General features: G+C 45.9%; 1 protein-coding gene and 1 long non-coding RNA gene across 2 annotated transcripts in view; one reads left to right on the top strand and one right to left on the bottom strand.

The window, feature by feature from the left end:
• LOC135320274 (uncharacterized) overlaps positions 1-24,400 on the top strand; it is a 123,916-nt gene that overhangs the window by 18,415 nt on the left and 81,101 nt on the right. Inside the window, exon 3 of the long non-coding RNA XR_010379519.1 lies at positions 22,059-22,274. This is a non-coding gene — a long non-coding RNA (uncharacterized LOC135320274). The remainder of the gene's footprint in view (positions 1-22,058; positions 22,275-24,400) is intronic.
• Positions 2,978-24,400, bottom strand: part of DIPK2B (divergent protein kinase domain 2B) — a 36,845-nt gene continuing 15,422 nt past the window's right edge. Inside the window, exons 3-5 of the mRNA XM_031445370.2 lie at positions 9,406-9,579; positions 6,305-6,593; positions 2,978-5,160 (exon numbers count right to left, since the gene is read on the bottom strand). Of these exons, the coding sequence (XP_031301230.1) occupies positions 4,820-5,160; positions 6,305-6,593; positions 9,406-9,579 (804 nt within the window). The 3' untranslated portion in view covers positions 2,978-4,819. The remainder of the gene's footprint in view (positions 5,161-6,304; positions 6,594-9,405; positions 9,580-24,400) is intronic.

The following is a 24,400-nucleotide window of genomic DNA, read 5'->3' as shown; positions in this document are numbered from 1 at the left end:
AATTCCCACGGTTCTAAGAGCCAGAGTTATACCAAAAAATATACTCAGAAAAGTTTTACCCCCTCCTCATCCCTACTACTCCACTCCCATTCCTCCCTTTTTCCACCCCACTGACACCCATCCCCTGTAGGTAACCAATCTCATTAGCTTCTGGTTTATTCTTTATGTCTGTATGACTTTATGTCTATATGTCTATATTTTGCATCATAGGTGAGCAGATCCATAAATATTCTCTTATATCTCCTTTCTTCCATGAAAGGTAGCATCCTATAAATACCCTTGTGTGCTTTGCTTTTTTGCCCTCACTTCACAGTATATCTTGCAAATCATTCCGTACCAGTTCCTAGAGATCTTCCTTATTCATTTGTAGAGCTGCACAGCGCTCCACAGTGTGGATGTACTGCAGCTTATTCGACCACTCTCCGGTGTACGGGCATTTAGGTTGTTTCCAGCATCGGCAATGACCGACAACGCTGCTATCAATAACCGTGAAGCACTGACTTTGGTAAGATGACTTGGCACAGGACCTGAAACGTGCCAGTGGGCGGGCCACTTAGTCCTTCTTTGCCAGCCTATTCCTCCAAGTTGCCTTCTTGAAGGGTCATTATATCTGCAAATTCGGGGCCCCTCGCCTGGGTGTTGACTCTTCCACACCTGTGGCCGCAATCATTTTTCAATAATGACACAAAGAGCTGTGGGCAGAGCAGAGGAGATGTGTGTGCACGTGGGCTCAGCTGTGTCATTATATGCAGGCAACAGGCCTGACGTGGGCAGAAAAGCCGCATCGCATGCACAGGCAGTGAGCCAGGAGCTTTCCACTGGCCAAGCTGGATACTTGGATCTGTTGGATGCTGAGCACGGGTGGACTTCCCAGGGCTCCCAACATTACCTGCTTGAGAAGGATCCCCTTCAAAGCCTGGTGGAGGGCCAGGCTGGAGAGGCAAGTGTACTGGCTGCCCAGCTGTCATTCACAATCAACCCAGAGTCTGGATGGCGAGCGGGAAGAAAAATGGCCCCAGTCAGACCGTCTGGCAGTCTGGTGGTTCCTCTGGGCTGGAGCAGAGCCTAGGGGCGGGGATCAGGGTCCCTCCCAAGAGGCTGCAGCAATCTCCTTGGCTGTGTCAGGAGACCTTCCTGCCAGGAAACCCTCTGCTCTTTCCTTACATTCATTTTCAAATATAGAATGCCCAGATGTGCCAAGCTCTTAAAAGACAATGTATTATTTAAACAGGCCAATAAGCCTGCCAGGGTAAATCTTTTTCTCATCACTTTATGGATGGAGGAAAGGGAGACTCAGAGAGGTTAAGCAACTTGCCCAAGGTTACACAGTAACCAGCCGAGTCATGATTTGAAACCAGGCCTGTCTGATTCCAGGCTTCTAGATCTTTCCAAAATGAACACAAATCCAACAAAGGATTTATTTTAACTCTATAGAAGAAGCGTTCAGGCTCCTGCAGTCACTGGTAGGCAGAAATCAGATGCTACGGGGAGGGCTGGGAAAGCAGGAGACCTAAAAATTGTTGATTTCAGCAAATTGCTTGCACCAGGTTCCCCATTTGAAAAGCAGGACTCGACCTCAGGGCTCACTGCAGGCATTGGAGTGTGTTCTCCTATGTCAGATGGCAGTTATTAAATATTTTATGTATCATCTCTGGCCCCACGGCTACTCCCCTTGGTTATGAAAGTCAAGTGAGTTCCCGGTAAACCCCAAGAACCGTCTCCACAGAGGTGAATCAGGATTCTTGGGCACCGAGGGCTGGCTTCTTGGGCATGTAACCTAGACAGTCGCCTGCCCTTAGTTTAATGCTCTGCTGGGCCCCATCTGGCAAGTCTTGATGCCAGGAGGCCCCCACTGTTTCATTTTGCACTGGGCCCTGCAAATCATGTAGCCAGTCCTGTAGGCGAAAAGACAGTGGCTGGCAAAACTCAGAAAAATAACCCTTCCAATCAGAGTCCAGGGGACTGAGAATATCCTACAAGGATTGTGTTCTGGCTGAAGTCTCTTGGGTGTCAATTTACTTGTCTCCTGGCTACTGAGGGGAAAGAGCTGGTCTCCAGGACGTGGCTGTGTCCTGTATATGGCCAGCATGGTGTCTTTGTCCATTCGGGCTGCTGTAAGAATACCGTTGACGGGGTAGCTTAGAAGCAACAAACATTTATTTCTCATAGTTCTGGTGGCTGGGAAGTCCGAGATCACAGCACTGGCAGATCTAGTGTTTGCTGAGAGCAAATTTCTTGGTCCCTAGCCAGGGCCTTCTTGCTGTGTCCTCACATGGTGGCAGGAGTGAGGGAGTTCTCTGGAATTTCTTTTATAAGGGCACTAACTCTATTCACGAGGGCTCCATCGTCATGACCTAGTTACCTCCCAAAGTCCCCACCTCCAAATACCATCACATTGGGGATGAGGATTTCAACTTATGCATTTGGGGGGGACACAAGTGTTCAGTCTAGAGCATGTGGTGCATGAAAAACACCAAACAAAAAGGACTGAAGAACACAGTCATTACTCTCAGCAAGAACGTTTTCCAAGCACCTGCTCTGTGCCCAGCCCTGTGCTGGTTGCTGCGGGGAACAGAAAGAGCTGGATAGGAAGGCACTGCCCAGAGCTCTCTGGAATACCCTTGGGATTAGCCTCAAATGGGCATAGACCTGGGGCTCAGGAGTACAGACGTGGGATTCAGAAAGGGCTCGCTGGGGGCCGGGCTGTCAGGAAACGTTTTGGGTTAAGGCAGGACTCAGGATCTTAAATGATGCCCGAGACTTAATAAGTGGAGGAATAGAACCATCCAAGCCTCACCCCGGGTTTAGCTGCATAACACACTCCCTGCTGGCAGGTCTGGCACTGGAATCCGTCACATTAGACTGAAGTGGGGGAGCATTGCAAGTGGGGTTCTCTGGAAGCAGACACTAAGATGGAGTTCGGGGTACGCGTTTGTTTCCTGTGGCTGCTACAACAAATTACTCCAAACTGAGAGGCTTCAAACAAGAGGAATTTATTTTCCCAGAGTTCTGAAGGCCAGAAGTCTAAGATCAGTTTCACTGGACTAAAAGCAAGTTTCACTGGGTGATCAGTCCTTGTCTCCAGACCACACCAGTAGGCAACTGTCTCAGAGACACTGAGACAGCCCAAGCCTGCCCTTCCGGAATCTTGGCCTGTCATCCTCACTTTCACGGTTGCCCTGGAAGTAGTTGGCCTGGAGCAATCTGAAGGGAAGCCCCAAAGGCAACGTAGCGCACCACAAAATTAGACTTTTCTTTGCTCGTTTTTAAATGTGACCGAAGGGACCAGGATTGGACAGGACAAAGGCTGAAGGTGGAGGCAAGAGGAGCCTGGACTGGCAGCAGGAGTTCTGAAACTATCTCAGCAAGTCACTCTTTCTCCATGGGCCTCAGTTTCCCCGTCTGCAGTGTGAGGCCTATGAAGCCAGGCATCCGGACCTTAAAATTGATGATTCAGAGGTAGAAAAAAGGAGGCCAACTGAGAGGTCCCAGCAGGTAGAGGACGGACAGAGAGGCCGGGCAAAGGTCCCAGGAACCCCCACTAGTGTTTGAGGGGCCCGGGCAAGGGTATACGTGGAGGACACACACACCACGTATTGCATAAAAGATGTTTTGTTGGCTGACCTGGAAAACACATTTTTAGAACGACCTGTAAGGCCAAGTTTGAACGAATATTCTCAGACTTGTAGTGTCCTACACTGGAGGCTGTGGTGTGGAGAGAGCTGGCCCTGGTCCCCGGCTGTGGCTATGATCACAATGTCCTACTCACAGACCTCAGACTCTGGGGAGCAGAACTGGCTGAGTGTCCTGCGCTGAGGTTTGAAATCTGTCCTTGCGGTTGGGCTGAGGCCATGCAGTTCCCTGCAGCAGGGATAGAAGGGCCATCCCTTCCTGGGTGGCCACTCTGATGGCTGGCTTTGCCCCGAGGACCCCCTGACAGCCTTGCCGAGCCTTCCTTCGATTGCCTGCAGCGTGGCTTGATGGCTGGCCCAGCTGGCTCCGGCTCCCTCCTCCTTCCCTTCCAAACAGGCATCTTCCTTAATGCCATCAGTCCCGGCTTGACAGCTGGTTCTCAGAGGACCTGGACAGACACATGGGACCCCCAGCCCACCCAGCCCACCCCTCTTCTCTTCTTCTCACCCCTGGCTCCTTCTCACATCACGAAGTGCCTCTCTAGGGTCCCGGGCACCCAGGGTGTGGTCCTGTCCACACGTCCCCTTGGCCTGCAGTCTCCTCACCCCGTGGCAGTGTGGGGAGCGTGACAGGAGGGCTGAGCCCGGGGGCACAGGGAACAGGGAGGGGGCTCCTCTTGTCCGGGTCTGAGGTGCTGCTGGCCTGGGGCCTCACCTTCCCATTGTCCTCCCTCCATGCCAGCCTTTTGACCTTTATGGCTCTGTCTCCTTTGCCCTGCATGTGCATGCTTCTGGAACATTCTTTGCAACCACATGGGCTGGGGGGAGGGAGCACATGTCCCTGGCCCTTCATACCTCTGTCTTCTTTCACTAACTCCAGAGTCTGGTGGAGAAGAGAGAAAGCTGGGGCTCAAAGAGGCCGAGTGAGGATGCACCCCCGGGGCCTTCTGATGCCCACCCCTGGGTTCTTCCATGATGTCCTGGCCTGTGGGGGTGATCACGCCACCCCATGTCATGCAGGCGCCCTCCCCAGTCATTGGCCTTTTCTTCCGCCCCTGGGAAACGGATGTGCATGTCTGCCAATGTCTAAGCGGCTGCTGCGGCTTTCATCCTTGCAGTCCAGCCAGTCGACCGGGTGATGGAAGGCCAAGGACGTGGTCCCCAGAAGCCAGCAGGGCTCCAGCCCCTCAGAACTTGTCATCATACTTGCAGTCTGGGTAGCGGTAGGCGAACCTGGGGTCACAGGTTCTCAGGGGCCTCAGGATGTCCTTCAGCTGCCTGGCAGCCCCGAGGACCTCCGAGTCAGGGCGGGCGCCCTCCCCACACCGAGCGAGCGCAGCGTCGATCTCCTCCTGCACCGGGGACGGGAACTTGGCCTGGAGAAGCCGAGGCAGCACCTGCTCGCACACCAGCACCAGGCTCTGCTTCTCAGGGACGGTGTCGCAGGAGGGCAGCTCCACCTGGCAGCCGGAGACCAGGCAGCTGAAGATGTCTTTATTCTCTTCTGCCCTGGTGGCTGCTTGGCTGCCTAGAAGAGAGATGGATGCTCTTACACACCCTACCACCTGTTCTCCTTGGGAGGGGGGTGGGGTGCTGCTAATGAGAATTACTGGGCAAAGTGGTTTAGTCTCTTAGCATCTCCTGTCAGCAGGAGATGCAGGGCTCAGGAACACAATGGCCCCCTGTTGAGAGCCTTTGGGGAGCTCTCGATGCTACAATAAGATGAGGCCCGGCACGGAAAACACACTTATCCCTCCCAGAAATTGGGCTTCTAATTGTAGGGCTCACACGCATAGTGTGATTATTACTGAATTAGGGAACTCAGGAAATTCCTAGGACCAGTTGCATTTGCCCTTGTTAAATACAAAGTCCAGAGAAAGAACAGGGAATCCAGAATATGCATTCAACTGATATTCAATGGTTCACATATCCCAGATATTCTGGAATCAACCTCATTCCTTCTAATTTGAGCCTTCTTAGTAAAGGCAAATCAGATCATGAGTAAGTGTGGTTTAATTGGTCTGTCTTTGGAGGCCTTCTCATGTAAGCAAAATCAGAAATTGGAGGTGAAAATCCTCTGTCCCATTCTCAGGCTAAGAAAAATCTGGTCACCATTAGAGACTGGGATGTTTGAAGGGTTCTAGGACCCTGGATGCATCTGTGCACATCACGAGCAACACGATTCATTCATACACTTCATTCGGTGCCATGCTTTTCAATTTGAAACCTTTATAAAAAGCAAAGATGTCAAAATGGGTTGTGAAATATACCAGGGAAACAGCCAGATAGTTCAGATAAAGTCTAAAAGCATCTGATGAGAAAGGCTGGGAAGGGGGAGACGGATCTGGGGATGTACATGTGTGAGGAGGGCAGGGCAGGACCCCACGCCACCCAGACCCAACTGGACAACAGCAGTGCCCTTGGAGGGTGCAGTTGGGGCCACCATGATGCACATCTCCCCCTACCCTATGGACAAGATCAAGTCCGGTTCCCCTTTGGAGCTGGAGCAGAGACTCAAAAGAGGGAGAGGGACGCCCCTCCTCCTTAAACTTGAGCTGCTCTCACTGTGACACGTGGAGACTGGCGAGGCCCAGTGGGGCCACCCCCTTGTCACCCCTCCCCGGCTCCTGTTCCCTTCTGGCAGCTGCTTATCCAGAATCCATGCTGGGTACCTTCCTGCCTGTCGATGACGCCCAGTGCACTGGCATCCCGGATGAACAGATGTCCGTTGTTGAAGATACCAAACATGGCCGCATCAACGCGGGTGAAGTAGAAGAAGTAGTTCAAATCGTTGCTCCTCAGAGACTCCAGGACACCCAGGAGCTGGTAAGCCAGGTCGGCCGCCTGGTCTGGGGGCGCACCATAGAATTCCTGCAGCGGACTGGTGCTGGTGCTGACCAGTAACCGGCCACAGGAGCCCACGTACTTGGGCAGCGGCCATCCCTCAGCGCCTGGGAAGATCTGCCAAGCCGAGAGGAGGAGGCAGTAGAAGATCAGAGAGAAAAAAACTGAAGACGGCCCCCTCCCCACCCTCTCTCTCTCTCTGCCTCTCACCACGAGCGGACAGAAAGATCAGCCTTACACAGGTACCCTCCGTCTCAAGACACATCAGCAAAGCATCCTTTAGCCTTGTTCAAACCTCTTGGAATGCAGCAGCACTCTGCTCCCCGCGTCCTCTCCTGCCCCGCCAGCCAACCACAACTTGTTCATCCCATTGCTGATGGAGGGATTCGGAAAAGGAAGCTCTTCTTTCCATATAGCGGGTCACATTTCAACAGAGTTGCCCCAAGCCAGGTAAGAGAATGCCGATGTTGCATTTGCCGTGACTTTGGAAAGTATTCAGGATTCGGGGAATGTGTTTATTTTAAGAGTTGCATAGGTTGAAAAAGATAAGACCGGCATTTCAGATTTTGCAAATATCACTGCTTAGGAAGAGGTTATGGGGGCAAAAAAAAAAAAAGAAGGTCAACTTCAGGCTGATTGATTGATTGATTTATATAACTATATGATTTTCTCTTTTTTGTAGGGCGGGAGAGGTAATGAGGTTTATTTACTTATTTACTTTTTAATGGAGGTACTGGGGACAGAACCCAGGACCTTGTGCATGCTAAGCACGTGCTCTACCACTGAGCTATACCCTCCCCACTCGGTGCTGATTTAAAGAAAAAGATTTTCAAAAATAAGAGTGCAGGCATTAGGTTCTGGGAGAAGGCAAAAATCATGATGGTGGCCCTTGGGGGACTGAAGTTTCGGGGACCACTGCACTGGCCCGGGATGGATCTGCCTGGCCGGGCTAACTACGTACTCACAGGTGCTCCCCCACGGACTGGAATGTTCCAACAGCCTAACACGGGTCTAGGGAAGCACACAGCCCCAGCCAGTCTCCTGTCTCCTTGTAAGAGCTCCAAAAGTGTGGATTTGTGAGACGAAAAAGAGAAGAGGGAGTCCTGGCTGGTGGTTTTTGTTTGTTTGTTTGTTTGTTTTTTGACTAAAATAGTCAAATAGCGAGGCAGCTGTACCGAGAATGGCACTTCTTTAAACTATGGGAGAAATGACAGAAATTATAAATACTTGGCACTTTTTTTTTCTTATTTTCCTTCTTAAAAAAACGAAGTCATCCCCCTTTCTGATAATTGTTCTCTGGCTTTGTGCCGTTTTAGCCCACTTGCCATGTTGGGAAGAAGCTTTCTTGCTTCCCCCGCCCACTGGGACTGCTCCCACTGTGTGCCGTGCAGGGAGGCCCCCGGGCCCCCTGGTGACGTCTAAATGCAGCCACGAGTCCTCCCTGGGCTGGTGGCAGATGCACGCCATGCCCTTTTTGGGCAGAGTTTAGGGTGGATGGAGGGTCCCAACCCAAGCCTCTCAGGAGCCAGGGCTAGAAGTAGCCAGGTCACCTGCCTTGGCCACCAAGGCTAGGACAGTGGGAGAAGAAGACCTCTGAGGGTGCAGGATAACCAGCGATTCCTTTTCTAGGATTTAAAATGCCCGCATTACTGGGCAAGTCTTAGCAGAAAGAGCATGTGGACCTTGAAGTCAGACAGCTCTGGGTTTAGGTTCCATCGCTGATAACTGGTTAAGGGACTGTGGCCAAGTCACTTCACATCTCTGAGCGCCACTTACCTCATCTGGAAAAGGGGACAATAATAATATTCCTCTGAGGTTGTCGAGTTGTTGTAAGCATTAAATGAGATCATGATGTAAAACACTTAACACAATGCCTGGCACATAGCAGGTGCTCAGTAAATGACTTGTTATACAATTAATATATCATAAATTAAAAAATATAATAATATATTATAAATAATTATAATACATTATAAATCATTATAGTACTATAATACATTATAAATCATTATAATACATATAAATAATTATAATATAAAGTATAATCATTACTATATTATAAATAATTATAATATAATATAGTTAATAATAATTATTAAGTGCCATCATATGGTTTCTTCCCCTTCTTCTACTTGCACCTTCTCCCTCTTCTCTTCCTTCTGTTTTCCTCTTTCCCCTTTCTCTCCTCTCTCTCTTCCTCTTATTCATCTTCCTCCTCCTTCTCCTCCTCTCCTTTCTCTTCCTCCCTCCTCCTTTTTCTGCTCCTCCCTCCCGCTTCCCAGTTTCCTTTGTGCCCATTATATAGTGTCCTGAAGTGTCCTGAATATTGGGACCTGGGGAAACCAGTGTGATTAGACTCCGGGTGTTCTATGGATGCTGGCCGACTTATTAAGCGGCTGTCTCTACTGACTGATGGAAAGGTGCGTGAAGGCAGGGGCCACTATGCCTGTCTTGCTGACTAGTGTATCCTCAAGTTTCAGTGCATCCTTGCTGATTTGACCCGTTACCTTATTGATGGACTTTTAGGTTACTTCCATTTTTTTCTTCTTTCCAAGCATAGCTGCAGAGCACATCTCCTGGTGGGCCATTCTTTGGTTATTTCCTCACCTCCTGAGCTTGCTCAAATCTTACTGATCTTTGAGGCACACAGGTCAAAGCCCTTTGGGGCAGGGCTGCCTCTGGCAGCAAAAGTGGCCATTCTCTGCCGACCCGGCTCCCCAGCTCCGACTCTTCTTTCCTCTACAGCAACCACAGCCTTCTCTCACTGCGGAAGCCAACACGTATTTACTGAATGCCACAAAGGTACTAACGTGGGCTGGTGGCCCCAAGGTGTACAGTGAAAGGAGAGACGGCTCAGTCCAGGGCCCGCCTCCTCGGAGTCCGACGTGAACCCCCTCCCTGGACGGGCTTTCCGAAGATCGCTACGTACCTGTAGGAGGATGGGATGCGCGTTGACAGAGAGCGTGTAGAGCAGACGCAGCTTGTCGCGGTCTGTGAAGTGGTCCATAAAGATGCTGCCGGCGTCGGCCACCTCGGCATAGCGCCGGACCACACGGTCCAGGAGGCGCTGCGATGGGCAGCGCAAGAAAGGGCTGGACAGACCCTGCAGGGGGGTGGGAGAGACCCCGGGAGGGGGAGAGGGTGCTGAGCGCTCGTGTTGGACCCGGCTAACTCACCACCTTCCAGTGAAAGGCAAAAGGAAAACCAAACCCTGGTCTTCTGTTGCCCCTCCCCCTCCCATGGCCGGTTTCCTCATCTTTGTGTTCCCTGTCTGATGCCATCCCTAGGGAACCAGCCAGCCGGGCAAGGTCTTCCTGGTGTGGTCCCAGTGACTGGGCTTTTGCTCTGTTGCACTATCACTTAACAGGGGGCTTCTGCACAGGGTGGTACCCAAGAGTGATTGTCACGCTTCTCCACAGTTCCTAACAGCTGGTAAAACAGTCAATGAAATTTAACAGGTTTGTCATTGCGCTGGTCAGTTTTCTGTGTCAACCCGGCCAGGCTATGGTGCCCAGCTATTCAATCAAACACTAACCTAGGTGTTGCTGTGAACATATCTTGTAGAGGTGGTTACCAGCCAGTCAGTTGACTTTAAGTGAAGGAGATTATTTTTGATGACATGGATGGGCCTGATCCAAGAAGTTGAAAGGCTTTAGGAGCAAAACTAAGGTTTCCTTGAGGAGGAAGAAATTCCACTTGTGGACTGTAACGTCAGGTCCTGCACAAGGGTCTCCAGCCTGCTGGCCTGTCCTGTGGATTTTGAACTTGCCAGTCCCCACAATCTCAGAAACCAATTCTTTGAAATAAATCTGTTTATAGATACACATGTACATAAAATATAACATATTATATGTTATATATAATTATATATTATTTACATGCAATTATTTTATATTTTTGTATTTTATTAATTATATTATACTAAATTAATAATATATTTATTAATATTGCTTAATACATTAGTGGTATATATTTATATAATATATAAAATATAATATATGCATTACATATACGTAATACACATATATATACACTGGCGTCAGGGGAGAAGCACTTGTTCTTTGAGGAAACCACAGCAACTGAGATGGAAATCTAGACTTGCTTTCGCTTTTGAAGCCTCTAGTAAAATCTGAGTACACAAGACGTAACTTCCTCAGTGACCTTCGGTTGGCTTTTATCCACATCCTCCAATGTGTTTGCTCAAAAAACAGCACCAGCTATCAGCAGTGTCCTCATTTAAAGGGTCCTTACCAGAAGGGAAGCATGAAAGTTACATTGTCTGGACAAATGATTTTGTAACTCTGAAGTTACTTAAAAAGTAAAAGAGCTATGCTGGTTTTTCCTCCCTAGAAGCTAGAGATGAGAGAGTCCACGAGAGGAGGAAGGAGGTCTCCTCAGAGCAGACCACAACTTCAAAGTTATGTGGATCTTCAATAATCTTGCCAGAATTGCCCTAGGCCTTCTCAGGTTCCACGCCATGGGTGAGATCTGCCCAGTTGGAGGGTCCCATCGGAAGCGGAAGATGGCAGCAGGGGGGCCTCATCACTAAATCACGGGAAAAGTGGCGAGATGTGCAACCAGAAAGGGAACTCCCAGGTTTGTCAGCGCTAGACCTTTCTCTTCTCCCTGCGTTCTAGAAGAGCATCTGATTCACTAAAAGTAAAAACTCATTTGTTGATTTCCCTTGGCCTTCCAAATTGAGCTGGCCAGGGCACCCTTCTTTCTGGAAAAACTGACTTCTGATTTTTTTTTTTTTTCCTCTGTTGTCACTATGTGTGTGTTCATACATCTCCACATGTAACAATGGTGGCCTGTAGGGGCAGCGACATAAGCTTTTTTTTTTTTTCTCTCTTTTACATTGTACAATTTCATAGTGTTTGTTTTTTTTGGGGGGGGGAGGTAATTAGGTTTATTTACTTATTTATTTTTAGAGGCAGTGTCCGGGATTGAACCCAGGACCTAGAGCATGCTAAGCATGAGCTCTACCACTGAGCCATACCCTCCCCTGCTACAATTCCATAGTGTTTGACTATCTCACAGTGAACATGTCCAGGATGGCCGTTTTCTCTTGGTGCATGGAACCTCTGTCCTCTTGGTGAACGCATGTAGTGATACCAGGAAAAAAAAAGTGTTGCACACCTCAACACTTTTCACGTGATTTAGTTGTTAAATATGCTTGTGAAGCAGGCTTTAGGTTAATTGCGTCTCATAGTTAATCAATGTGTCATACTTAGAACAATGACGAGTCAATAACTGTATTAGTTGTAGATAATTAAGCCCCAAATTACTCAACATTTTTCCTTCAAGCTGCATCGTATTCAAAATCATGAAAAGCCCTGTTTGGTTTATGTTATTAAGAGAAACAGCTCACAGTTCTTTTTCTACTTCAGTAGATGGATTTTTCCCCCTGCTCTTTTATTAAAATTCTTTCCAATCTTTTTTTTTTTTTTATCTGAAACATAGACTCAAAGTGAGGTTTCTTGGTTTGTTAACTTTTCATTCTACAAGTGCCGGCCACCACAGCGATAACTTTGGAGAAACCATTTGGATGCTTTTAAAAGTTTAGACATCTAAGAATGTTCTCATAACTCTTAGTTCATGTTACTTTATGACGCAGATCATCCCAGCGGGTGTTAATGGTACTGGAGAAGGGAGGGAAATTTGGACAATAGATGGTCCCCAAATTATTTCAATTTTGCTTTGGAATCCATAAGATATGGTAGATTTATGATAGGCCCCTTCCCCCATTAGGAAGTTTCTCGCTGCTACTGTTTGCCTCATCTGATCAATTCAGTCATGAATGGAAATTTAGTCACAAAGGGTAGAAACAGGGACAGGAAGTCAACCAAGAGTGGGTCTAAAATTTGGAGTTGGCCTTGGACCATCTGAGAGTGGATGTAACATGCCCAGGAGGGATGAATGGCTGTTAAAATAACATTAGATCCCAAACTAAATAAACTTGGTTGGGTGGGGAGAGGGATGTAAAATGCTTTCCTTGCCCTGGAAGGCCTGTCTCTGACAGAACTCCTGTATCCATGTAAAATAGAGCCTCTAACTCTGGTTGCCATCTTTTCTTTGGGCATGGCTTCCGTTTGTTTAGATTTTTTTTAATTCAAGTATAGTTGATTACAATGTTGTGTTAATTTTAGGTGTACAGCATAGCGATTCATTTATGTATATATGTATTCCTTTTCATATTCTTTTTCATTATAGGCCATTACAAGATATTGGATAGAGTTCCCTGTGCTCTACAGTAGGACTTTGTTGTTTATCTATTTTATATATAGTGGTTAGTATGTGCAAATTCTGCATTCTTGATACTCTGCAGAGTTTCTGGGTTGAGCCCTGATGGAATGTTTGAGAAGTTCTGTTTAAATTGATGGAGAGGGTTCCAGGACGGGAGTAATGAAGATTCCCCCCCTGAACGGGTGGAGTCATATGGCTTTATCGTTTGTCCTGCCTCCTGGTGGCTCTTCCCCATATCTGTCCACTGCCTGCTTCCCCCTCTTCCATCTTGGAATCCATCGGCCTAGGGAGGGGGTGTTTGCCTGGAGGGGTGGGCATCCTTCACCTCCAACTGCAAAGGTGAAAAACTGGATTCAATACTACCTTTGAGAGGCACTGCAATGTAGTTACAAGCCTGTCATGTAGAAGCAAGCTGCTTGGGTTCAAATCCCAGCTCTGTCACTTAACAACGGCATGACCTGGGGCAAGCCCTTTAATTAATCTGTACCTCGGGTTCCTCCTGTGTAACTGAAGGATAGTAATTAAGGGGACTATATGACTTACGTTCTGAACCTGGATATTTTTGAGCGTGAAAGGGATGATATTAATAATTAAATCAGGACAGCTGGCATATGCTGGGACTGTCTCAGGCAAATCTGAATGTATGGTTACCCTACTACTTATGGTACCCATCTCATCAGGGCATGGGGCGAGGGTGAAATCTGCGGGAAAAGTGTCTGGTGCACAGGGAGGGCTCTGTGAGTATGTGCTATTATTTGTCCCAAAGACAGCACCTTTCCCACGTGTCCCACTTCTGTAAGTGACCCTACTATTCTCCCAGTCTTCCAGGTTAGAATCTCTGGAGCTGTTTTTTACTTCCTTATCTTAATGACCGATCTCTCTCATCTTTGATTCCCCGTGTCAAGTTGTGCTGTCATCACTGTGACTGCTAATGTGCCTCAACTTGTGTCCATTTGTGACCTCAGTCACCTCTCCCCCAGCTTGCGATCCCTCTGAGCTTAGCTGGCCCCGGGGTGTGCCTTTAGGCAAGTCCCTTTCCCTTTCTGAGGCTCTTTCCTCATCTTTCATGCAGGCATGATGGTAGATGCCTGGCTTACACCAGGGACATCACTCCATTGACCGGCTCTAGCTGGGTGTCTGGATGCCATAGACACCTGCTACAGTTTTCCTGAATGCATGGTAAACGTCTCACTGTGCTTTACTGACTGTGGAGTGCTTTGTAAACGCACGGTACTGTTGTCAATTCCAAGGCTCAATGGGGTCAATGATAATCTGACCCCTCCCCAAATTTCACAATAAATTGGATCTCTGAGTAGGAAACAAGGTTGCCTTTGGAGGGTCAAACAAATGAACTTCATTCACACTGTGACTATGGCTGACCCAGGATTGCCTTTAAATTTGGAAAAAAAATATTTGGGAACCCCAGGAAACCCTATTCGGGGAACTCTGGAAGTAACGTCAGAGAAAAGGGTTGGGGGGTGAGTGTTATCATCTTGTCCCCTATTTGGAGTAGCCAAGTAGACATAAGAGATTGCTAAGACTGGGCACTCAGATGGGAAATCCTGAGAGTCAGGAGTTGACCTCGGGGTCTGGGGAAGAGGGTGCCCGGCCCATGGCCTCCAGCAGTGCAGCCCGTAGGGAGGTGGCCAGGCCACTGAGGATCACTTGGCTGACTTCCCTCTCGGATCAGCCCACCCGACAGGCTTCTGACTATGAGTTGTCTTCCACTGAGGAACCTTACTGGGTGGTGGAGCCAGGATTTGACCTCAGGCCTGTCTGAGCTCTGCTTTCTTGCATTGAACCTCAGCCTCCTTTCTGTCTCTATCCTGCCAGGTGGTCTGGTCTCAAATACAGGACCTGGATCCTGTGTGTCCTCATTTCTCCAGGAACCCTGAGCATCGGTGGGGACACAATATGGCGGATGTCACACGTCTTGGATGTGCCTCTCCCCCCTGCTTTCTTCTCCAGCAGCTGTGTTTTGGCGGGGGGTCCTGCCTTACTTTTGCCTCCCTGACCTCACTCCTTTGCCCATTCCCCCCTGCATACCACTTCTAGGTCCCGTTTGTGGAAAGATCCATGGTCTTTAAATCACTTTTCTTTAGAAACGCAAATTCTCAGAGCCTGCCCCAGACCTGCTGAATCAGAAGCGCTGGGGCTGGGACCCAGCAATGCGAGTGTTAGCCAGCCCTCTAGGGGATTCTGATGCCCGCTCAAGTGTGAGAACCACTGCCTTATAGAATAAAGTTTAGTCCCCCCCCCCCCGCCCAGTCCTACCATTGCAACATTTACCCACTGCTCTCGACACATACTGTGATCAGGGGTCATGACACTTGCTACTTCCCACAACTGCATCTTATTCTCACTTTCGTGGCTTTGCTCAGCACGCTCTTTTGTTCTCTGGAAAATCTGCCCTGGTCAGGGCTACCTCCCCTTGAATACCCGTGCCCCTAATGTCAAAGCTTTGGCAGCTGAAGCCTTACTTGGTGGTGATCATGGCCCCTTCTTCCATGGTGCAGTGCGCATCTTGGATGACCCTGCTGGTGGAAGTGTGGACTAGCTTCCTCCTTCTATTGGAGTCTGTTTCTGTCTTCCCACCTTGTCCTCTATCCTCCTCCATTCCAGGACCCTAGAGGCTTTGCCACAGAAGCATTTGTGGGCTGCTCCAAGATTTTCACTGTGGCGGATGAAATAATCATCGTGGCAGGCAATTCAGCTGATAGTTGGGACAGGCAGGGCAGCTGACACAGAGTAAAACGCATTATTTCATGGTCTGTCATTTTGATTCAGGTATACCAAAGCTGGTCATAATTCTCCACTGGGCCATTTCATTTTATAGGCTGCTGTTTTTTTCCTTCTCTCTCTTTCTTTCTTTTTAAATCAAAAGACAGGAAGCCAAGTGCTTCTGACAACTCATTTGTGCACGCAAACTTGCAGAAACTTCCGTAGAAGCTCAGTGGCTTTTGCTGTGCAAAGGTCCTGTGGTCCAGGAAGCCAAGACAGAATTCCGATTGTCAGGAAAACCTTCAAACCAGCCTTGAGTCTGCCTGAGGGAAGGGCTTCCAGGCTTCTTTTTATCCCCTCCCCTTCTGTTGAGGTTGTACCATCTGGATCAGTCAGGATTCAATCAGAGAAGCAGACTCACTAGATTTTTTTTAAAAGCAGGATTTGAGCTTATACACTTATACAAGCAGGTTGAGTCGTCTCTGTAAGGCTGTTGTTCTCCCAGATGATGCTACAGCTTGAAGTCCATAGGCAGGCAGTTGGGAAGGGAAGACAGATGCAAAATCGGGGGAGATTAAGGACAAGGTTGAACCCACAAGCACAAGATGGAGCTCATGAGGATGGACTGAAATCCATGCCAGTTCTTACTGCCCCTGAACTTGATGGTGTGGAGACCTGCAGAAACCGGGGCCCTTGGGCGTGGTGCTAAACCTAGCCCGGGAGTCAGAGAAACTGAAGGAGGAGCCAAGGGAGAGGCTGAGTTGCAGGCCTGGCTGCAGCCTCACCCCCAAGGGGAGCCAGAGCACACAGGCCACACTGTGTGTCAACCACAAAATGGCCACTGTTGCCCTTCTGCCCTTCCAAACCCTCAGTAGAATCTCTCTATGGCTTGCTGTAACCGGAAACATAAGGGAAGGGAATTCTGGGAAATGTAGTTCAGCCTGGCCACTTTGCCACATTACAAAGCCACCACAAGCCCTTTGGCTTCTTTACTTTTCTCTTGGTGACTTTTCTCTTCTTTGAAACGTCTTTCACTGGGCTCTGACCACCGTAAGTGTATATTTGGGGCATGGAGGCTTACTGTCCCGGGAAAAGCCTGACTAGAGGAGCAGGCTTGGATAGGCAGCTCTGGGTTGGGGTGGCGGGTGAGGAGCACTCCATCGGACAGAGCTCGGATCAGAGCTGGTGATGGTGATGCACTGTCTGGTTGGTTCCTGATCGGCTGAGCCTCCTTTCTGTCTCCAATCCCAACCCCTATTTCCAGCTCCCCCTCTTTACTGCCCTCACTCCCCTGCACCCTGTGCTCAGGCAATCTGATGGCTTCCTGAGGTATGAGGGCTGGAGACATTAAGGCGAAACAGACAACAAAAAGGGGAGGCCATAGATTGTTCACCATTGGGTAATGGGTAGGACTTCAAGGAGGACGGAGAGAGCAGATGGACCCAAGAACAATGAATGTCAAGAACGAAGTAAGCCCCATGACTGCAGCCATCTGATCCTACAAAAAGCAGGTAGCTGCACATACAGAGTTCTTTAGACCCAGAACCCTGAGGAAAGGATGATAGTTTTAGGTTGAAAAGAAGGTACCAATCTCAAGGTGCTATAAGGCAGTTATATTTATTGGTTAATTAACAAATCATTTATTGTCTAGAGACCTCTTCCACCAATGGCATACATGCTGCCTACTGTCTTGTCCCCAGAACTGGAAAGTGCCACAGATAAATGATCACCTGCTGAATCTGAGTAAGCGACAGTGTGCAGAAAGTCTCCACCACAGCCGGTGCCATTTTGGGGGCCCCTGGATGCAGGGGTTCACCCTGAACCACTGACCTTCCCAGAAGCCTCTTGGTAGGAGGCAGTGCTGACCTAGAGAAAGTGATTGAAGGGCACTTGGTCCTTGCCCTTCACCTTTCCATTTGGTGTCTTATCTTCTCTTTGAGGCACTGTCCTCAGAAGTGCTTGGGTCAGCTTACCAGGCAAGCCCCTGGAGGAACTAACCACCCCTTGTCCTCCTGAGGAAGAGCCCTGCCACCATCTGTTTCTTCCTCCCCTGCCCTGGCTCAAAATGCGTCAGTTACCTCTCTTCCAAAATAACTATGGAGAGATCAAGCCCTTGAGAGGCTAATGGAAAAATGTGTCACCATCCCTCCTTACCCAAATTAGGTGGACCTTTCTGGTATCAAGACTCATATTCCAAGGAGTAGGAGCCATGGGATTTTCAGGCTTGTTAACACCTGAGTCACGCCAGTAAAGATGCTCTCTTGGGGAAAGACAGGACTTTCAGAGACTCTGAAATTTGGCCTCTAGAGATGACTGGGGTGTTAGCACTGATTGGATCGAGAGTCACCCTGAAGCCATGACTAGTGAGTGGTGAATGATGTCCTATTCGTTCATGACTTCGATCACTCCTTCATTTCCCAAACAATTAGAAAGCATCTACTCCACGTCAGATGTGTGTGAGGAAAGATATTGATGGATGAGATGCAGTTCCTGCCCTCAAGCGCCTCCCTGTCTGGTCAGAGAGGCAAAAACAGAAAAGAAAGAAAGAAAGAAAGAAAGAAAGAAAGAAAGAAAGAAAGAAAGAAAGAAAGAAAGAAAGAAAGAAAGAAAGAAAGAAAGAAAGAAAGAAAGGAAGGAAGGAAGGAAGGAAGGAAGGAAGGAAGGAAGGAAGGAAGGAAGAAAGGAAGAAAGAAAGAGAAAGAAAGAAGGAAAGGAAGAAAGAAAGAAAGAAAGAGAAAGAAAGAAAGGAAGGAAGGAAGGAAGGAAGAAAGAAAGAGAAAGAAAGAAGGAAAGGAAGAAAGAAAGAAAGAAAGAGAAAGAAAGAAAGAAAGAAAGAAAGAAAGAAAGAAAGAAAGAAAGAAAGAAAGAAAGGAAGGAAGGAAGGAAGGAAGGAAGAAAGAGGAAGGGAGGGAGGGGAGGAAACCAATGCCATGTACTCTATAAAGAGTGCTTTTCTGGTCTGCTGTAAGTATGTTATTAATTCAGATTCTCCTGGCTCCCATGCCAGGCTTGATTCCTTTCATATATGTACTGGGCTGAAAGCCACAGGTATTCCCCACACTTTCTTCAGCCTTGAAATCCTTGAAATAGTATCCAAAATGCCAAAGACTTTTAGAATAAGGTGAGATTTTCAAAAGCAAGAAAGACGGCTTTCAGAGCTATACTTAGGATTTGGATATATGGATGCAATAGTACCATTTTTTTTTTCTCTCCTGGAGAGTAGATTAGTTTGAGATTTTTAGTTCTGGACAAAGTAACCGGTATCAGGCTTAGCTTTCTGATGTAAATAGCTCTAAAACCTGGACACAATACATAAAACAACTTGTTTGTGGGCATTGGACCATGACCAACAGAGGGCAATGATCCTTGAGAGAAAGGATGCGCGCGAGCTGAGTCCCACACTTGTGGGATCTTTTCCTCTGAGGGCATTTTCCAAGCTGCCGTGGAGGGTCTTGCGAGGTAAGGGAAACAGTGATCAGAATTTGGGGGCTGCCTGAGTAGCTGGGATTTGGGAGGGCAGGGTCCTGTAAAGGAAAAGCCACAGAGAAGAAGCAACGAAAATATATGTAAAAGTTTCCCTCAGATCTTTGGCCAACTCCCAAGTGGCACAGGAACAGGGTGGGACTCTCGAGCCCTACAGAGGACCACCCCAGAAGGCGAGATCACTGAGCAGAGATTTTAGAAGCCACATGGTGCTGGCGAGATGGAGGCTGGAGTTTGGGCTAGACAGCTCAGTTAGCATCCTGGGCTTTTGATGGGACCTCAGGAAGTCCACAGTCCAGTAGTAAGGCTCATGTCCTACCAGCAAGGACCACGTCCTAGGAGTCAGGGCATAACTGCAGGAGACCCTCACTAACGAAGCCCAAAACCCAGCATCAACAGGATTAAGGCAGTGGTTCTCAGCTACGGGGCAATTTTGCTCCCTCAGGGGATGTTTGACAACATCTGGATACAGTTTGGGTTGTCACAACTGGGGGTTGTGATGCTACTGGCATCTAGTGGGGAGGGGCTAGGTACGTTGCTAAACATCTTACAATGCACAGAACAGCCTCACCTCCATACCCCCAGCAAATAATGATCCATCTCAAATGTTAACGGTGAGGAGACTGAGAAACTCTGGGTTTAGGTGAGCAATTTAATTGGCTGCCAGAACAAAACTCAACAATCTTTAGGAGACGATAACATTACTGAGAACCTCTACAATGTATTATCTCCTTAAAATCCAGGAAACAACCCAAAATTACCCAAAAATGGGAAGAAGAAAAACTATTGATAATCAAGAAAGTAGAAAACCACCAACAAACACAGAAGTAGAATCAGAGAGAATCCAGGTGTTAGAGTTAGCAAGTAGAGAATTTAAAGTAACTATGATTGAGATTTTAAGAAAATAGAGGAAAAAGACAGACGAAATTAATGAAAGGGAGAGAATTTCGACAGAGAATTGGAATCTATAAAGAAATTAAATAGACATTTGGAAATACAAAATGCAATATCTGAAATTAAGAACTTATTGACTGGATTTAACACCAAACTGGGTACAGCAGAACATAAGATCAGTGAGCTATATATGAGAGATAATACATGGAAGCTTCTAGAAGTAAACAGGGGGCTACCTTTGTAACCATGGGATAATCATTGAAAATAAAACAATTAATAAATTGGACTTCACTGAAATTAAGAATTTCAATTCATCAAAAGATACCACTAAGACAATGAAAAGGCAAGCCACGGACTGGGAGAAGATATTTGTAATACACATATCCAACAAAAAACTCATATCCAGAATATAAATATAACTTTTACAAGTCAGTAAGACAGACGGCCCAATAGAAATGACTCACTTATGCCCGGACTTTACATAAGATGAAGTCAAAGCCACCAATAAATATATGAAAAAGGTCTTTATATTGTAAGTACTGAGAAAGATACAAACTCAAACCACATGAGATATTGCTAGACACCCACCAAGATGATTAGAATGAAAAACTAAAAGTATCAAGGGTTGATGAAGATGTGAAACAATGGAACTCTCCCTTCCATTGTTAGCAGGAGGAAATCAGTACAACCACTTTGGAAAACTGCTTGGCTATGTTGACTAAATCTGTCCATATATACATGCTCTGCCCAGAAGCTTCACTTTTGTAAACTTAACGCTCTCCAACTGACATAGACAAAAATGTTCACAGCAGCCTTAATTTACAATAGCCCAAATTAAATACAACCCAAACGTTCATCAACGGTGGAATGATAAATTGTGACATCATCAGACAGAGGAATGTTCTACTGCAATGAAAAAACAAACTACTGATTCTTGCTGCAACATGGATAAATAGCATGGCAACACATTGAGTATGTACTGTGTGATTCCATTTAAATAAAGGTCAAAACTAGGTAAAATTGATTTATGGTGATTTAGGTCAGAATAGTGGTTACCATTGATTGGGAAGTGGTAGGGTGATCCCAGTTTGCCTGGGACTAAGGGATTTCCCAGGATGTGGGACTTCCAGTGCCAAAGTAAGGATAGTCTCAAGAAACTCAGATGGCTGGTCACCCTAGAAGGGGTCTTTTTAGGGAGGGGACATGAAAGAACCTTCTGAGGGGCTGGAAATATTCAGTAGCTTGATGTGGATGGTGGTTACGTGAATGAACACATGTAAAAATTTATCTAGCTGTACAAGAAAGATTGGTGCATTTAAGTATGCCATTTATACTTTGATTTAAAAAGTTTGAAAAATGCTGTATTTTACAAAGCATAGGGTGCAAAGACACTAAAGGCCTTTTGAAAGGGCTCATGGGGAGAATTTTGGTGGGTAACAGAATGAAGGTCCAATTTTCATTCTTTTTTTTTCTTCAGTTTTTTTTTTTTATTTTGTAATTTTATTGCTGTCTCCTATTTTTAAATTATGAATTATTATTGAATGCTTTTTACTTCTGAATCAAAAGAGGTAATCATTATGGCTTTTCTTCTTTTTTAATTATTTAATTTTATTATTATCTGGGGGGTAAGGAGGTAATTAAGTTTGTCTGTTTATTTATTTACTTTAATGGCGGTACCGGGGATGGAACCCAGGACCTTGCGCATGCTAAGCATGCACTCTACCACTTGAGCTATAACCTCCCCCCCCCCCAGCTTTTCTTCTTCAATCTTATATTATATTATAAATTAATATTATAAATCATTATTCACTTTTCAAATGTTAAATCAATCTCTCATTTCTGAGCTAAACCAAACTCAATCATAATCACTTCATATAGACTATTGAATTTGTCATAGGAATATTTGAAGGGAGAATTTTGCATTGATGTTAATGAGTGAGAGATTGGCCTCTGATTCTACCCTTCATACATTGGTTTTATTCATTTTGGAATCAGCATCCAGCAAGCTTCTTAAAATGCATCGCTGAGTTATATTTCCAGTGTATGTACTATAAAAATAAGGATTACCTTTTTCTTCAATGTTTGGTAGAATTCACTTGTTAAGCCACCTGGGACCAATGTTTTCTTTCTAGTAATATTTTTAACTTCTAATTCAATAGTACTAAGATTTTCCACTGCCTCTGAAGTTGACCTTGGTACCAGTTTTCATTCTTAATGTTTGCTTGTGTTCTTTGACAGGTATTGGACCTTTGATTTGAAAAGGGTGGAGCAAACAAGTGGCGAACAGGAATGGGACATCAGACTGCAGAAAGCAAGCCTTCATTGTTCGGAATGAGTTTCCCCACCTGGAATAGTCACAGAGACCTTGTGAACGATACTTCTGAATCTTGGGCAGTGAAAGCAGAGAACAGAAAAGGCATGAAAATCCATTTCTGATATTCAGAGGAGCAAGAGGTTAGATTTTTTTTTTTACCAGTTACTGGATCATAGGAAATACTCTAAGACACAGTATTAATAGGATGATTTTCCTCTCTAGAAAAAAACGTGATGCTCTTAAGTACTTACTGAGGATTCATTTAACCAAATCATTCTAGACTAACAACTTTTTTTCTTTGAGCTGGTTATTTGACTTTTTATCAGACATGCAATCGACTTAAGGACTATATAACTTTAGTGAGGCATTCAATGGTAACTCTAGTGATAACTCTTAAAGGACATGTTGAAGTAAGATTTTGACTGCATAGAAAATTAAGATGATTACTAGTTGGTTAACTGAGTTTACCTAACAATGAATGGACTAATCCTCACAGAGCAAGAAGGCTTTCTCTTTGGCCCTGTTTTTTTTTTTTTTAATTTTTTTATTGAAGTATAGTTGATGTACAATGTTAGTTTCAGGTGGCCCTGTTCTGTTTAATGTTTTGATTAATGCCTAGAACCTAGATAAAAGTTGTGTTCATCAAAATTGAACATGATGTGTAGTTGGGTTGACAGTAACTATCAGTAGCACATTCAAGTTGACAGGCTGCTGTGATGGATTTAATCTAAGAAGATCATATTTAATGGGATAAATAAATGGTTCTGTCCCTGAAAACTAAAATCTCGCTGTAGAAGGGGTTTTAGTTGACATAACTTTTAGTATGTATCAATGTGAGGGGGATAACCAAGACAGGAAAGAGAACTGGGAATATTTCGATTGGGAAGTCAGAATTTTAGGAGATGAATATATGGAAGGGGTAAATGTCATATGTAACTCCAAGGAGGAGGAATGATTTGATAATTTACATGAGTGAAAGCTACAAGAAGACAGATCTGAGATGAACTTCCTAACGATCCATTTGGTTCAAAGAAGGAATAGACTGTTTCTGAAGGCAGTGAGTTTTCTGTAGGGCAAAGGATGCAAATATTTTGAGAGTTTGAATTGGTGAGCTTTCAAGATTCTGTCAACTCCAAGAATCTATGATATATGTATGGTTTAGTGGGTAGAAACCTTTTTTGATCTTTAACAGATTGATACATTGCTCTGTGGTCTGCTGTCTTATGTTAGGACCAAATTGACATGCAATTCCACATTTTGATATCTTTTTGTATTATCCCTCCCCATTAACGACCAAACTTGTATTGATAGCTGCCTAACACAACACTGAATTGACTTCCACTTTTCCTCTGAGCAGCGATTTGGCAAAGGTAAATCATAGGTTGTGGACAGATAGAGTTTTCATAATTGTTACTTTCTTGATATGATTACAATTTCAGTTATTTGCTCTGTGGTTCAAAAGATAATGTTTTTAAATTCCTGGTTTGGTAGGTTCTGGGGATTTCTCCCCTCTGCTTTTTTTTTAATTATTGTTAATGTCTGATTTTATTGCCTTTTAATCAGAGAAAATGGTCTTTGATATTTCTACTTTTTAAAATATATAGACTGTTTTTGTGGTCCGATAAACAATTTTTAGAATGTAACCAATATATCAATTATTTCTATCGTTAATTTTTCAAGTGAATATCTTTATAAATATGTTATATACTATATAGTTTAACCTCTGTTTACTTCATATTATGTGGACACACATAGAGGCATCGCCAATCACCAGGACACTGAGCCAGGTCATGCTCTAGCAAAACCACTTGTTCCCGAGTGCATTGCAATAGCAAGGAAAAAAATCATAGAAAGAACAAAGGATGGCTTGATTTATTTAAGAAGGGGCTTGCTTGGCTAACATGTAAGTTCAGGGAAAGCTAGAGCCCCATGAAGACACAGTTGGCTCTGGATGGTCCGTCTTGGTGATTAGCCAGGCTTCAGTGATGCTTTGGCTGGGGGCTGCCTCTGTTCTGCATTTGAGACTCATTTGGAGGACCCACTGGCAAACTCATCTCATGTATACCTTCCCTCAGTCATCTCTTGCCTCCTTTTTCTTTCCCAACTTGCCTGTGTCAAGGCTGGGGAAACCTTTCACTATCTCCTTTTCACTCATGAGATCCATCAAGAATAATTTAGGAGTCATTTTAGAGGACAGTCTGGATGATCTATGACTCCTTTTTCCTTGAGTTTATGATACAATGGAGATTGGGAGATGAATAATTCA

This window comes from Camelus dromedarius, chromosome X, assembly GCF_036321535.1.
Source record: "Camelus dromedarius isolate mCamDro1 chromosome X, mCamDro1.pat, whole genome shotgun sequence".
NCBI lineage: Eukaryota > Metazoa > Chordata > Mammalia > Artiodactyla > Camelidae > Camelus > Camelus dromedarius.
The sequence above is the reverse complement of the archived record's forward strand: the minus strand, read 5'-3'. Positions and strand labels throughout refer to the sequence as shown.